General features: G+C 38.9%; 1 protein-coding gene across 12 annotated transcripts in view; it reads right to left on the reverse strand.

Annotated features, from left to right (window-relative positions):
* The window catches only part of PAM (peptidylglycine alpha-amidating monooxygenase), a 324,946-nt gene that overhangs the window by 125,600 nt on the left and 182,132 nt on the right, over positions 1-17,214 (reverse strand). For all 12 annotated transcript variants that reach the window (XM_027545524.1, XM_027545523.1, XM_027545518.1 and 9 more), the window contains exon 5: positions 11,182-11,239. In XM_027545524.1, the coding sequence (XP_027401325.1) occupies positions 11,182-11,239 (58 nt within the window). The remainder of the gene's footprint in view (positions 1-11,181; positions 11,240-17,214) is intronic.

Consider the following 17,214-nt stretch of genomic DNA (forward strand, 5'->3'; position numbering starts at 1 on the left):
CCAGGGGATCGGTCTTCGAAAGAGGCAAATTTTAAAAACCTTGGGGAATAACTGGCCTTTGTCTTCTACTCACCTTATACTTATTTTGGTATATGATGCAATTTGTTATTTTATATTACTTTTTGTCAAATGATTTCTATCATTCTCTGCGTTACTATAACTCTTTAGTCTGACTAAACCTACCTCCCACTGTTTGTTTGTTTTCAGTATCTATCCCTAGGCCAGTCTATGATGGGTTGTCAAACAAGAGGCTGACTGCTCTGCTTTTTCAGAATCGATGTAGATGATGACATGGTTCCCAGTCCCCTTAGATTCTTTGGTTATGGGTGGATTATATGAACAGCTTTCTTTATGACTGAGTCATTCTGGAAATTCTGGTAATAAACCAACACGGCCACATGCATTTTATCAAGGATTATACTGTTACATAAATATGTGAGTTCGAGGTCTCAGCTAAAAATTCAGGTGGAATGATCCAGGAGAAGATTGGGATTACATGTCTCTTATTCAAGGAAGAGGTCAGGGAACGACATGTTTGGAAACCACTCAAAAACTGAGCCCTGAAGCCATGGGGATAGACAAAAGCACCAGAGGTGACAGCAGGAACCACAGAAAAGGTTCAGGACAGTTTTAGGGAAAGGTCTGAGCTCTTAGGAGCTGTGCAGAAGACCCCAACTGTGTTTTCTCTTATAGTAATGCAGTGTGTGTACTGTTGTGAAACAAAGCAAAAACCTTTTTGGAAGAAGAGTGGGCTCTCTTTAAATTTATAAAATGAAATATGAAGCAAAAGATTCAGGTAGGGACAGAGAGGAGACCTGCTGGGAGAACAGATCATGAAGACAACAACACACAGTCTCTGCGGCTTTTCATTAGCAAGGAAAGCCAGGAGTTTTGTGCGGGGCTGCTGCTTATGAAGAGGATCTTCTCACTGTCCTTTGTAAAGGGCAAACATTATTCAAAGTACAACTTCTCGAGCCATTTTCTAATTTTTTTTCCTTGTCTGACATACTATTTTCAGAACCACTCATTTGTCCCACACTGAACTCTTCCTAGATATGTGTTTAATTTCAGTTTCTATAATGAGAAACAAATCAATATCTGTTAGTGCTAGCAAAAGAAAATCCCTCAGAGTTTCCCCTCATAAAAACTGATTCTCACTGACTTATACATTCTCCAGAAACTCAGGATCTAATTTAAATGCTAAGTAAATTATTGGTACAGAGTGGAAACAAACAACTAGCCATCTCCCTCATCTCCTGAAGAAAGAATATACTGTCAAACTATTCATATAATTAAAACTCAAAGCAAAACTCACTCCAAGTTGAAACACACATCCAGCAAAAGGAATGGCATATCCAAGTGTAAATGTAAATCAAACAGTAGATGCCGTAAAACAGCAAAAATAAGGCAAGAGTTGGACGATTTCATTGAAGGGCCTGCTGCAAGTACTGGGCAGAGGTCACCTGGGAAAAGATCAGGCTGACAGGTTCATTCACCGGGTTTGTCCCACTCCTACTTATGAGTCCTGACTTTGCAAGAGAAGACCCTCCACCCCGAGGGAATAAGGTCCATGAGCATAGGATACACAGACAACTATGCTAGAGATTTCAACACTGCACAAAATAGACTATGGAAAAACAGTTAAAAATCACATCTTAAATTCCCCCTTCTTTCTTTTTCTCCGAACATACACGGAAAGAAATAAAGGATCAAGGGAAAGAGAGGTAGCAGATAATAATGAAAACAACTGCACCTTTAAGTGTGTGATTCTGACAGGCAGAATAAACAAAGGCGGCCCTGAGATGGTGACCAAAAGGCAAAACACAGCCTTGTGCGAATGCAGGGGACGATTACACCTGGTAAGATTAGAAGTGCCGCTGGCTCTTCTAACTCAATAATAAGATGACAGCTGCTTAAGCGGAAGTGGTTCTTCGGTCCCAGTAGGTGTGAGCAGTTCAGACCGCCTGATGGATAAGACCAGGGAAAATTTTACAGGCAAGGAAGTGTCAGTAAGGGCTAGAAAACAAATACGTTTTTCAAAGGCCTGAGACTCCAGAAATAGTGACTCAAGAACATTAATTAAAGGAAATGTGATGATGCTGAAAGTGCATAGGCTGGAGGATTTCCGGGAGAATAGAGCCATCTGAAAGGAAAGACTTGAAAGTACATGTGTGGGCATCCCGAGCAGAGAGAACTAGGCCTATTTTCTGGAGTTCTAAGCAAAATTTGTTCTAATTGCATGAGCTCGTTCAGGATTTATGGCCTCTTTTAGCTCACATCAGACTACAATCAGGGCCATGACATTTTCTAAAAATGTGATCTAGGAGAGAATTTCATCTAGTATTTGGCTTTCTCTCCATTTTTCCTTTCCAAAGAGGATATCCAGGTCTGCATGTCAAATTCTGATGTATTTGCCAGACTCAGGATGTGGAAATATTTCAAAGAACCCACATAGCCAAGTGAAGCAATATGCAATTTAGAAGATAACAATGTACACATATAACCTACTCCCAAAGGCCACTGGAAATGGGAGCAAAGGAAGGCAGTAAGGAAATATTATCAGTCAGTTAGTTCAGTTCAGTCGCTCAGTTGTGTCAGACTCTGCAACCCCATGGATTGAGGCATGCCAGGCCTCCCTGTCCATCACCAACTCCTGGAGTTTACTCAAACTTGTGTGCATTGAATCAGTGATACCATCCAACCATCTCATCCTCTGTCGTCCCCTTCTTCTCCTGCCTTCAATCTTTTCCAGCATTAGGGTCTCTTCCATTGAGTCAGTTCTTCGCATCACGTGGCCAAAGTATTGGAGTTTCAGCTTCAGCATCTGCCCTTCCAATGAACATTCAGGACTGATTTCCTTTAGGATGGACTGGTTTGATCTCTTTGCAGTCCAAGGGACTCCACTTATCCATGTTTAAAAAGTACTATAGACATGGATAATTAACCTGTCAAATAAAGAACTGACTTGCAAATGCAAGTCTGAATCTCCAGAGATTAGGCATTCCTAAATTATTGCCTGTATATATCATCGGAGAAAACTGTTAACTTTGTTTCTTTTTTTCTCCCAGTGGAATCATACTATACACAGTAAACAGCTTATTTCACATACTGTGGAAATTTCTACATGCTATTAAACAATTTTTCGTCAACAGTACTTTTCACTAGTGCTATGCTTCAGAATTACCCTATGGAGCTGATTTAAAATACAGGCACTCATGGTCAACCCTGGATCAGCTCTGCCTCTTACCCTATCAGTAGCTTTTTTTGAATCTACAGAGGCCGTTCCAGGCAAGCACATCTTTGCAAAATTTCACAGGTGAATGAGAGGTGATCCCGACAGCAGTCAACACTTTTAGTGGCTGACTATGTTCTATTATGTGAGCATCCTCAAGAGTTTAGTTAACTTATTTTAGTTAACTTGGATTATCTAGCTCTTTCAAATGTACAGGGTAAACAGTAAAAACAAGATTTCTTTTAAAACAAATTTATAAAACCTTTTGAAGGCAAAAATCAGTTGACCCTTTAGAATTGTTTTATTAAATCAGATCACTGATTTAATCACTGAGATCACTGGAATGCTATATTACATCAGACAAAATTAGCTGTATCACCTAAATTCATTTTAGGGCACAGGTCTGAAGCAAGCATACAAATGGGGCCCCTGGTGATTCACGTCTGCAACAGAGTCAGTTTTCTAATAATCCTACTGCTTTCAAGCCATTTTCAATATTGAGAAAAATAGGCATAAGGTTCAAGAAATAATAATGTATAAAAGTTGTCATAATTAAAATTCCTGGCCCTTAATATCATTCCCATAAACATTTGCTTTCCAAAAAAAAATAAAGATTATATTTCAAGAACTATTCATAGGAACTGAAGATAATGCAAAAATGGTAATTTAAGTGTAGGATATGATCAGCTTTAATGTTCATAATCTTGCAGTTGGGCGAGAAAGGTTCAGATAATTGTAAAGCTCACAGCAGCGGAGTCCATTTGGCAGCTTGCTGAAGACCCACAGCAATGGCATATTACATTATCTCCTGCCAGCTTCCCACAAACCATAAAGCAATTCTACACTAAAATAAAGACCTCTGCTTGAACATTTTTAATCAGAAAGTTTAATAGAAAAGTTGTCGTTAGCTCTCGCTAGCTTGGACCATGATGTACAATTCAGAAAGAATCCTTAACATGTTTTATGAGGACTTTAAGCGACTGTTGCCAAATTAACCAAGAAATAAGACACCTGAGAGGGCCTATAAATCGAGTGCAAATTTCAAGTGAAACAATCCTTACTGCCGAATAAAGGAATTTCAGCACCAAAAAGAATTAAACTTCTAGATGATATACCTTTTAAAAGGAAACTTTCCGGTATATGCCAGAACCAACTAAACAATCAATAAATAGACTTTATCAGTCAGGCTATGCAAGATAAAACAGCATAAGCTTCATTAAGCCCTGTTTTTGTAATGTCATCTCTATAACATCCCCCTATTAATTTCCCAGAAAAGCAAACCCACAGTCCCCTTATTGCCTTTCCAGAATCCTCCAGCAGTCTCTGACACCTCGCCATGATTCCAACAAGACAACCTCCAACATCCAGTCTGAGCTCTCACTGGCTGCCCTTCTCACCTACTAACCACACCCACTAACCCTGACTGAAGGCTTACCCTGCGGGCTTCACCGGTAGCTTGCCAGTCCAGGTTCGATGCACGATACTGGATGCTTGGGGCTGCAGCACTGGGACGACCCAGAGGGATGGTATGGGGAGGGAGGAGGGAGGAGGGTCCAGGATGGGGAACACATGTATACCTGTGGCGGATTCATTTTGATATTTGGCAAAACTAATACAATTATATAAAGTTTAAAAATAAAATAAAAATAAATAAATAACACAGCCAAAAACAAAACAAAACAAACAAACACACACAAAAAAATAGAATCTCCTTGCAATGCAGAAGACCTGGGTTTGATCACTGGGTCGGGAAGATCCCCCAGAGATGGGAATGGCAACCCACTCCAGTGTTCTTGAAATCCTATGGACAGGGGAGCCTGGTGGGCAACAGTCCAGTTTAGTTCAGTTTAGAGCTCAGTCATGTCCTACTCTTTGCAACCCCATGGACCACAGCATGCCAGGCCTCCCTGTCCATCACCAACTCCCAGAGTTTACTCAAACTCAAGTCCATTGAGTCGGTGATGCCATCCAGCCATCTCATCCTCTGTCGTCCCCTTCTCCTCCTACCTTCAATCTTTCCCAGCATCAGGGTCTTTTCCAGTGAGTCAGTTCTTCACATCAGGTGGCCAAAGTATTGGAGTTTCAGCTTCAGCATCAGTCCTTCCAATGAATATTCAGGACTGATTTCCTTTAGGATGGACTGGTTGGATCTCCTTGCAGTCCAAGGGACTCTCAAGAATCTTCTCCAACACTGCAGTTCTAAAGCATCAATTTTTCGGCACTCCAACTTTCTATATAGTCCAACTCTCACATCCATGGAGTCGCAAAGAGCAGGACACAACTGAGTGATCAACACTTTCACTTTCTACCTTGTGCATGGCTCACTTATGGTTCACAATGGCCTTGTGAGTCTGGTCCTTCCTCCCTTAACAGATGAGGCTGAAGGAAAGAGAGGCTGAGTGACTGCCCATGGCCGTGCAGCCTGCAAGAGGTGAGGCTCACGTGTGAGCCCAATATGCTCCAAAAATTAAGCGCTCATATGGTTGGCAGCTAGAACATTCTCCTCCCTCTGCAGATCCAAACAGACCATCCTCCCAGATCCAGATCAAACCTTGCCATTTCTCTCATGAGATTTTTTTTTTCTGACTGCAATAGTTCACATTGGTCTTTTCAGAGCCGGCCACTGAAATTGTCCCCACTGCAATAGTTGAAATGGCTACTTCGAACAACTGTCAAAATGCCAAGAAGCTGCAGACACTGAAGGACGTTTTATACAGCAAACCTGATTCAACCCTGGGCTTTAAGAATTGGCCATTTTCTGGGGAGTGAGGAGGGGTGGCATTTTGACACTATGGCATTAAAACAGCTTTGTCAACCTGTCAGTTACTTTTTGGAGACCTCCAGATGCATCAATTGAAGACATTTCTAACTCTCAGTTTCATAAAATATAATGAAATGGTTCCTACTCTTCCTAATTTTTTTTTTTATTACCTGACAAAACTCTGGAGGTTTGGGGGTTGTCATGTTGGAAACGTGGGTATTTGGAGCAGATGATAGAAGACATTCGAGAAATACAGAGCTGAGACAGAGTATATAGCAACAGTTTCTTGTTCATGATGAGCAGCAAGCGAATGAGATTTTATCTAGTCATCACAGACCGCCAGTACACTGCATCTTATTTGTGCTATTTCAGCTCTCTCCAAGTGGCCTGCACTAAGAAATGAGAATAGCCTCCAAGGGTGCCTGCTGGAAGGTACCCGATGGTCGTGTGGAAGACAGAGACTAAATTATTCATGTTGGAGACAACCCTAGGTGAAGAGAGAAGGGAGGGCATGCGTAGTCAACTAATTGGGAGCAGAAAGGTGACAGAGTAATTGCATGGGGACAGACACTCACACACACACCCTTCTATTCAATATTTATGGCTGTCAAGGCCATAAGATACGGGTAAATGAGCACTGTATCCTGCCAGACCTTGGTCTCTACAGTCACACTATGTAGCTGACCCATAAACACGATCAAAATTAGACTGTGCCCACAGTTTTTGAAGTACCCCAATATCACCTTAACATGTGCTTTGTTTAAGAAAGCTCACGTTTGGAAATACCCGAATCTAACTGTACAATTCTGCTGTGTTCTGCATTCAACAGAAAAGCCCAAACGAAAAGCAATGCATCATTAGATGAATTTTTGTCTATTTCTAAATTCGATGCTTCTATCTCATTTGTATAGTGCAATTTGATAGATAGGGACCTGCCATCATTCACTAAGGAAAAGACACATTTATTTACTGGTCATCCATGTGAGGGAAAGCAAGTGGATGAAGATGACAGTCAAATTTCTTGGCTGAGTGGGCTGCTGTCAGAGCCAATTCTTCTGAGTGTCTATAAAACACCTTTTAGACAGCATCACAGTTCAGTGGTCAAATGTAGATTTTCTAATACCCTCGCCTGTTCCAATTCTGTGGCTCTTTATTAAAAAACAAAAACAAAAGTAATGTTCTAGAGGAAGCTATGATTTTCTTAAAAATATAAAAATTATACTTATCTTCATTAGAGTATTTTCTCAAACATCTACTTTTATTCATATTTAGTAACTCAACGCCAACATATAAACACATCAAGCATGTTGGATAGGCTTGTATGTACATATTACAGACATATGCACATAAAATTCCATGACAACTGTGATGGTATCCTCTCAAAATTAAGATATATGTTTATTTACATGTTACATAATTAGTTGCATAAGCATAAAGCCAGAATTAAAAATTACTCAAATGTAATTTGGGGTTTTACCACTATCAGAAGAGTTTGTTTTAGTCCTCATAAACAGTCTGCCTTTTGGGAATTTCTTCAGAAATTTAAAAAGCAAGGGAGAAAGTCCTTTTCCTATGTTGCAACATTTGTATTCTTGTCTCCTAGAATCCTGCCAAGTTGTGATTTCCTTGAATTTGTAACATACCACATCCCCAGGGCTAGCCCAATAACTGGCACATAATAGGATTTTTAAAAATTTGCTGATTTATGAACAAGTGGTTTTTCTTAAAAAAACAATTATTCCCTTATATTCAAACAATTACAATTTAAGACAAAAGAGTAAACTGTCTACTATTCAATATATTGCCTTAGAAAATGTGCAAACAGAACACTTTTTTTTAGTATCCACTCATGTAATAGGCAAGCAGCTTCTGAGTCCTTACCATGCCTGCTGGCTTTTAATTTTTTTTTAATTTATTTTTAAATTGGACTATAATTGCTTTATAATTAGGTGCTAGTTTCTGCTGTACAACATGAATCAGCTATATGTATACATATAAACCCTCCCTCTTGAGGCTCCCTCGCACACTCCTCCCCCTATCCCACCCCTCTAGGTCATCGCAGAGCACTGGGTTGGGCTCCCTGTGTTACACGGCAGCTCCCCGCTGGCTGGCTGTTTTACACGTGGTCATGTATATATGTCAAGGCTGCTCTCCCAGCTTGTCCCACCCTCTCCTTCCCCTACTGTGTCCACAAGTCCATTATCTATGTTGGTGTCTCTATTGCTGCCCTGTAGCATTCAAACATTTTTACAGCACAATGAAAACAAAATATAATATATATATATATAAATATAAAAATTTAAATACAAAATATTATTTCATATTAAAAATATTTTAAATATATAATATATAAAAATAAAATATAAATATATTAAATATATAAATATAAAATCTTTTTAAGTGTCTTAAATGAACAAAGTTTTACAGGTCTTTGCAAATCTTCATTTTTAACCACATTTAATCTTATGATAAGGTGCCCTGAGACCCAGAATTTCAGACAACCCACAAAAAGGCCAAAGTTTCATTCATGGAAAAGCCTTGGTTACCTCACAAGTATTACCTTTCACTTTGGGAATTAGGATACATTATGTTTAATTACCCTTCCAACATATAAGCCCTTTTCCTTCTGCAAATCTTTACATCTTCATGTGTATTGGGTTTTATTTTGTAAGACAGTTTGCAGTTTACCTTTCTTGCAGAACTGCCCAGAGTGTTCCCAGTAAGGAATTACAGAATACTTGTTTCTCGTGTGAGGAAGATAGCAATGCGCTTCTGCTGTATTTCAGCTTCTTCTATGCATTTGCTAACTTCTCCCCTCTAGTCCCTATGTCATCATCCCCACACCTACATCTGTTACGATTTGAATGGCATTCAGGGAAGCAGCACACACACAGTAAAAAGCTTGGGCATGTTCCTTAAGCTCTCTGACCTCTTGCTTCTTCCGTAAAATAGCTTAAATATGCTTAGTTTTCAGTATCTTAGTGTCTGGCAAGTCCTCAGTAAACGATGGCTGGTGGTGGGTTGACTCTAAGAACAAGTATTCCTTTAATAGGACCACTACTGTCCTAGGACCTGATTAAACCACAGACACAGATGTTCCTATTTCCGTTTCTCTGTAAAAACACAACAACTAACAGTGTCATCCTAAGAATTAATGAGATTACACATGCAAATATGTAAAGAATTGGTACTTCTCTTTGGTTTTCGGTTTTCCAGTTCTATTTTGCCTACACCTAAACTTCTGTGGTTGCTGAATTATGTAAACAATGGCAACCAAAAATCTCCTGGGGGTGGTAAATTAAAGGATTAACACTGAAGATAATCATGTTTTGAACAGGTGACAAAATGATTAGTCTTCATGCAGTCCTCCCAGCAATAAAGAAGAAATACTGAAGATATTGCGTTGGCCAAAAAGTTCATTTGGGGTTTTCATTAACACCTGATGGAAAAACCCGAAAGAACTTTCTGGCCAACCTGGTAGTTATAATTCTTATACGATCCTTCAAGTTGCCTAAGAAAAATGGACAAACATTTAATACCCTGGTTCTAATATGGCCCTTTATGTGTTTCCTGTGAATATTTTTCTTGACTGAATATACTGACTTGTACTTTCAACTTTAAGTTACGTGAAAGTAAACACATTTCTACTAGGAGCGCAATCACACATTCCAGGATATATATTTATAGGCCTTCGAGTCACCAGCTCTGACATCATTTACCACTACCTCCAGAAACAAACCAGGAACCTGTTAATGTGAGACCCATAGTACTGCTCTGAAACACGACTAACATATTTACACAGGTGTGTAGAGTGGCCTTCTCTTCAAAAACAGGAGCAATCAAGTCTACCCCAAACTCGGACAAAGAAAATACAAAATTAGGAAAAAAAACTTCAGGTACAGTTTCTTTTTATTAGCAAACATTATTTTCTCCTAGGCTGTCAAATATGTGGATATGATTGAAGAAAGCTTTACTGTTAGTACTTTAATTATGAATTTATATCCTAAACCACTTTTAGTGTTACTCAAAGCATGACAATTCGAAACTTAAGAATTACTTTTGTCCCTTTTAAAGTTCAGGATCTAGAAGCACCAACTTTCTAACTTTCTTCCTAATAATATTCAATGATTACACAAAGGAATGTCAGTCAGGCAATGCTCAGCTTTCCAAGGTCTGACTTATTTCTAGGAATTAACTATGGAGCAAGTTTTGTTTAGAGAGTGTTGGTACAGGCTGTATTTTCTGTTGTGACTGCCACCAAAATATGTGAAAAAAACCTGATGCACATTGTTCTGGATTTGAAGATCTGTAATATATTTTTCTGTGAAGAACGCCTCATGAAAGTTCATCCTCCGATGGCCCCAAGGCTACTATACACGTTTTGTGATTCACATAATTGCCATTTCAGACAGCCCAGTTGGAGGTTAGTCTCAAGGCACCAAAGTACAAACTCTCATTACCAGCACTTTCTCTTCGAAATCAACTTTTCAAAACAGAAAAGTAAGGCAAGGGGAGCAAATCCATGAATAATTTGCCAATCACACATCTTCCCCAAACAGTTGAAAGTCTGTCATAAAGCATGTTTAAATTAAAACTACCCAGATGAAAACAGATGGTGCTCTGTCACATTTCCCGTCTGATTGAAAGGCTCAGCTGGGGAAGGAGCTGTCATTTAAGTGTCCTCTGACTCTATAGACGGCAGAGTCTGTCCTCCCCCTCTCCCTCCCTCCTGCTCTTCCTTCTCTTATTCTCTACTTCCATGCCTTCCTACCCATCCACCTGTCAGACAGGTAAAATCTTACATCCCCCAGTGCTGATCTAAGTGCAGTCGATTTATAGCATGAACCAGCAGGTAAACAGAGGGTCCACTGAGTGGAGCGGAATGAAGCATCCAGCCAGACAGAAAGCCAGTCCTCTATAAATGGGCCACATGGTGCTTGCGGCCACTGACATCTGCATGCAGCCCCTTAACTACTATTCCTCACGAGTCTCTCCAGATACAGTTAGTAAGCTTGTCTCTCAGTGGCTCACTAGTAGTATTCCTGCATTAGGCATTATCAATGTGTTTCAGAAACTGACAGTAGAAGATTAACGCGCTCATAACCATCAAAGAGAACCTTTCACTGATCTCAAATAGCTGCCTTTCCTTCCATGGCCCACCCCTCTGCACCATCCAATTAATACTTACTCACGAAGGCTTCCTCATCCATTGGCAAACGCACTGACATGCAGAAGTACGTATCAGACTGTGAAGAAAGAAAGACACAAAATTCAAATTAAACTGCTGCTAACGACGAAGAAATAACTTGTAAAAGCGTGGGCTCTGTGACTGAAAAAGGACTACTGGTCCATCTGAGGTGAGGTTATCTGTCAAATGTTGGGTGCCAGGTGAATGCAAGGGCTAAGTCTAGAACTTAGGTACTCGAAACATTTTTCTATGACTCTCTTCTAAATGCTTATTTAGAAAATTCCATATATAATCTGATTTGTAAAATGATGCTAAATCCTATTTGTTAAAATAAATTTGAGTAATATTTCTAGTACTGTCACAGTTAAAAGGCAACATTTTAAACAGTCTACAGAAATAGTAAAATATTTCAATGCATTTGATTTTAAAATGTAGGAGTTAGTTTTGACCATCTTTGCTATATGCATAATTAAATATTTAATTTCCAGAATTACTTTATTAAATTATTAATTTAACAGAATTAAAATATTAATTTCAAAGACATAGTGAATAAAGGGTGGTTTTAATACATATATTTGGTTGTTCTCTCTTTAAAATTTTTATGTAGAGCACTGAAGAAATCAACGTTAATTAAAGTTATTCTTTCTTTTCCAGTTTTCAGTCTCTTATCTAAGTTGCTATTTTCCACTATTAAGTATACTGACAATAAGATTTTATTGATAAAAACTGCAAAGTAAGGATAATGGGGATCTGTTGATATGTGCATTCACTTTCTTAATGAAAATCCATATGCAGTGAAGTATGTGCTGTGATTGGTAATATACCCAATACAAATAGAGACTGAACCCATTTAATAACTCATACTTTATGGATTATTACTGCACAGTGGTGGAATCAAGAGACTCCACAAACATCGACACAGATCATCTGAGTTTCTTTAAACCTACTGGTCAGCACCACAACTGTGAAATTTGAACCTCTTTTTTCATTTCTGCCTTGCAAGGAGATTCAAATACACATCAAAGAAATATCTTAAAATTATAAAAATTACATAAATATCATTCAGTCTTTATCATTACTTTTGTATACACTATTTCTTCTAGTTGAACAATCTGTTTCATTTCTTAACGGGCTTTATAATTACTTAGGTTCACTTTTATTTTGGTTAGAAGGAAACAGGCTGGGAGATGTCGAAGGTTGCACAGCAAGAAGGTTAAGCCACATAAATGCTGGAGATGTAGCTTCTGTATCCAGAACTTAAGAAATATACTAGCAAAATATTAATAATGCTTATAGATCTTACAATCACGTACAAGATTACTCATGAATATTTTCCTATCTTTGAATTTCTAATGTTACAAAACAGACCTATTCTGTTCTAACAGAAATAGTAATAAATTCACGATTCCCTTCTATTTGATCATCCTGAGCTATGAGTATTTCAGGACTGAAAGATATTCGTGGCTACTATCACTGCTGTTGGGCTTTCCTGGTGGCTCGGATGCTAATGAATCTGCCCACAATGCGGGAGACCTGGGTTCGATCCCTGGGTTGGGAAGATCCCCTGGAGAAGAGAATGGCAACCCACTACAGTATTCTTGCCTGGAGAATTCCATGGACAGAGGAGCCTGGCGGACTACAGTCCACGGGATTTCAAAGAGTAGGACACGACTGAGCAACTAACACACACACATAGCTGCTGCTGCTACTATTTCCAGCCAATAGTTACTGAATTCTTATTATGTGCCAGGCATGGTTCTCAATGTTTTATGTGTATTATACCATTTAATAACAAAAACAGTCCAATATGATAGGTGTGTGTGTGTGCTCAGTTGTTTCTGGCTCTGTGCGACCCCCATGGACTGTAGCCCGCCAGAGCTCCTCTGTCCATGGGATTTTTCCAAGCAAGATTACTGAAGTGGGTTGCAATTTCCTCCTCCACGGAATCTTCCCGACCCAGGGATCAAACCCAGGTCCGCTGCGTTGGCAGGTGGATTCTTTACCCTGAGTGCCACCCGGGAAGCCCTAATACGATACAGACATACTCCTTTAAAGATAGTAGGAGTAGTAACTAGCATCTGTTGACAGCTTTATGAGCAAGCACTGCTCGAAGCACTTTACATGTACTGTACAACTCCTTCGATCCTTCAAACATTCCCACGATACAAGTACTACTATTATCTTCATTTAACAGATGAGGCAGACCAAGGTCTAGGTAACTCCCAATCACTCTAGCCAAGACCTAGCAGTGTGCAGATCGGCTCCTGAACCCCTCTTAGTGCAGTCACTTTAGAAGGCTGGCAACTGTGAATCCTTCCTCTGCCTCTGTGCATTGTAAATCTTCCACCCAGAACTGTCTTCTCACATCAAGGAGATAGTTCTGCCCTAGTTCTCGGCCACTGGCTGCCTTACTCTAATTTACATCACTGCCTCCTGTCATAACGATCGGACCAGTTTGCTTTTCCTCTGGAGAAGTGCCAATCAACAAATCCAGATGGCCTAGTCTCCTGGACTAACCACCTCAGCCCCCTCAGGGCCTTTCCTTTTCATTTCAGCGAAGGCGAACTCAACTCACGCTGGACCTCCTTCCTTATTTCCAAGTTTTTTACTGAAAAACAAAGCAAAACTATTCTTCCCACTTTAACCAGTGACCATGTACATTAACAAGTGAAGAGCTGGGATCTGAACACAAGCAGAGTGCCTTAGGCACTACAGGTCACTCAAAGCCATACGAACAATCAATGACTTAGAAGTGAATGCCAATCAAAAGTAAATTTAAAATCGCTAAGTAAACACTTATAACAAGAAAGGAACCAAAGGTTCCAATGAAAAGCAAACCAGAGAGAAGTTCTTTTAAATTTGAACTTCTAATTTGGGGGTTTTATTTTACCTTTGATTTTATCATAAGCCACCCTCAAGCTGTTTTTGGAATAGACAAGTTACAGGCGTAGACATGTATGTCAAATTCAGCAAGTTGGTTCTTTCGATTAAAAACAAAAAACTAAAAAACAAACTAATTAGATGTAACTAATAATGGTTCAGTCAGTTCAGTTCAGTACAGTCGCTCAGTTGTGTCCGACTCTTTGTGACCCCATGGACTGCAGCACGCCAGGCCTCACTGTCCATCACCATCTCCCAGACTTTAGTCAAACCCATGTCCATTGAGTCAGTGATGCCATCCAACCATCTCATCCTCTGTTGTCCCCTTCTCCTCCCACCTTCAATCTTTCCCAGCATCAGGGTCTTTCCAAATGAGTCAGTTCTTCGCATCAGGCGGTCAAAGTATTGTAGTTTCAGCTTCAGCATCAGTCCTTCCAATGAATATTCAGGACTGATTTCCTTTAGGATGGACTGATACAGAATAAATAGAACTACTATTTATACTCAGAATGGATGAGAACCACATGTAATTCTTGCTCTTATCATCCTTATCATCAGCTGCATAATTTTAAATGACAGAATAGCTCGAGAATGTCTTTCTTATATAGATTTTTATTTCTTGCTTATAACTTCCCTAATAATAAGAATGTGTTCAGATTTCAAATGTTTCTTTTCTATTGTGTTAAAGCCAGGTTTTTTTTTTTAAAAAGAGAGAAAAGATGACAAAGGTCTTCCACAGAATAAACAGTACCCTACAAAATTATTTTTGGAGAGTCTATAGTAGACACTGTGTCAATGGTCTACCATGCATCATCATATGCCCCATTTTCAAGATAGAGAATAATTCTGTTAGAAAAAAGGTAAGACTCTTCTTTTTAAAAAAATGAGCACATTAAAAATTACAATGTGTATCAGATCAATAATTAGCCTTCAGCTGAAAGCTCTGACGATCACAGCTCAATAGAACAAAGAATAACAGAAAAGTAATTATTCTTTTCTCTGCAACTATAAAAAGTACCAGTGATTTTGTTCTGAAGTATTCTGGTGCCACAGTTTGGTTCCTAGAATTAAGTTGAAAGCTCAAGTTCTTTGAAGAAATGTTCCTAGGGGTCACTTACATAGTTCAATGGGAGAAGCCAGATCTTCAAGGTCTGTCTCCCTTAGGGCGGCTGAGTAAAAAAGTAAGCACGCTTTTGTGTTACTTTATTTTCTTCTCACAATTATGCTGTGAGGAGGTTTAATAGGCACTGCATCTTTTTTATAGAAATGAAGACTTTCACAGAAAGGTTATCGATCCACATAAAGCCAAGTAATTAGGGTCAGAATTAGGATTAAAAATCTTCAAATCTATGTCTTCCAGATGATTAGAAATAACTATGCATCTTTCTTGTCAGTTGCTTGCCATGAAGTTTTAACCCTGTTAAACTGTGATTCTGGGGAGTCTTTCAACCTTCGTATCTCCGTTTTTCTATGAGACTAAGTCCTATATTTTCGGAGAAGGCAATGGCACCCAACTCCAGTACTCTTGCCTGGAAAATCCCATGGACGGAGGAGCCTGGTGGGCTGCTGTCTATGGGGCTGCACAGAGTCAGACACAACTGAAGTGACTTAGCAGCAGCAGTAGCAAGTCCTATATTTTAAATAAAATTTAAGACTCTTCTTAAATAAATGAGTAACTTTTTTATAAGATATGTAATTTGTTTAAGAATGGATTAGATAATGGCCTTTGCCAAACTATTATAAGCTTATTATAAGGGGATGAGAAAGATTATTTAGGTGATTACAAAATACTGTTTCATCAATATAGGTTAATTTCTATAGCAGGTCACCAAGAATGGATAGTACTTTAAATTCCAGGCTGTAAGTATTGAGTGGTCAGTTTAAGACCATACTGACATGTAATCACATAGTTAACTACAACCAACCCTCTGATGAGAAACTTTTTTTTTTAAAGCAACCCTCGTGAGGCAACAATATTAAAAAAAACAAACCTGTATTGATACATCTCTCAAAGAAATAAAATTATTATATCAGTGATATAAGTAACCAATTGTGATATTTTTCAGAATGAACACCAAAAACGATATTTAACAGTATTCTGATTAGGTAAATACGACCCCACAATCTCGATCATTCAACATTACAAAAAATTCAACTGATTTAAACATATGATCAGTACTTAGCATATGATACCTTGTAAAAGGTAGAACATTTATTGAGCCTTCTAACTTCACTCTATTAATAGAACCTTACATCATAATGATTTATCATGATAACATCACCAGATAGGCATTATAGACATTACTGTAAAGATGGAGGGAATTCTGTGGTGGTCCAGTGGTTAGGACTCGGTACTTTCACTGCCAAGGGCCTGGGTTCGATCTACAGTAAGGAAACTAAGATCCCACGAGACATGCAGCATGGCCAGCAAGTAAATAAATGAAGATGAGAAAACTGAAGTTCAAGAAGGTCACTTGCAATTAAAAAGCAATAATTCTTAAGAAACTTACGAAATAGAATTTGACCCCAGTTTGCTAAAGCACTTCGCTTTCCACTATAGAAAGAAGCTACCAAAAAGGTTGTTTTTCAAATCTCTCTAATGTTTGAAAAGGCAATGTCAGTTCTCAGACACAATGTCGTTGTTCATTTGATTCATGGGATAAGTAAAGAAATCAAAGAGATAAAATTTAAGAAGTTTTAGCCCAAGTCCTCTAAATTTTCAAGAGTACCTGCAAACATTTCATGAGAGCTAGTTGATGAACTGCGGCGAACTACAGCCGCAATTATTTAATTTTGTCATGATTTTGTTTTCGTAAGGTAAAGCAATTTGAAAACCGACACGTAATTCAGATCAATGTTTCTCTCCAACACTTTCTAACATTCTGGAGACACAAATACAGCACCTAACTGCCCATTATAATCGTTTTTTTCATTTGAACACACTGTCCTAGAAAGGATGCTTCTATAACTCAACCTAAACTGCCAGGGCAACCGTTCACAATTTTCCATACATCATCATCACGAGTCCTCTTTTTCTCTCTGTGGGAAGAACGCTGTATCTGCGCTCGGTGCCAGGGGACTATCTGTAAAATACTGCGGATTCAGACTGCTCGCATAAGGCTCCGAGGCACAAGAAGGGAGAGATAACGTGAG

The sequence above is a fragment of the Bos indicus x Bos taurus genome, chromosome 7, assembly GCF_003369695.1.
Source record: "Bos indicus x Bos taurus breed Angus x Brahman F1 hybrid chromosome 7, Bos_hybrid_MaternalHap_v2.0, whole genome shotgun sequence".
Taxonomy (NCBI): domain Eukaryota; kingdom Metazoa; phylum Chordata; class Mammalia; order Artiodactyla; family Bovidae; genus Bos; species Bos indicus x Bos taurus.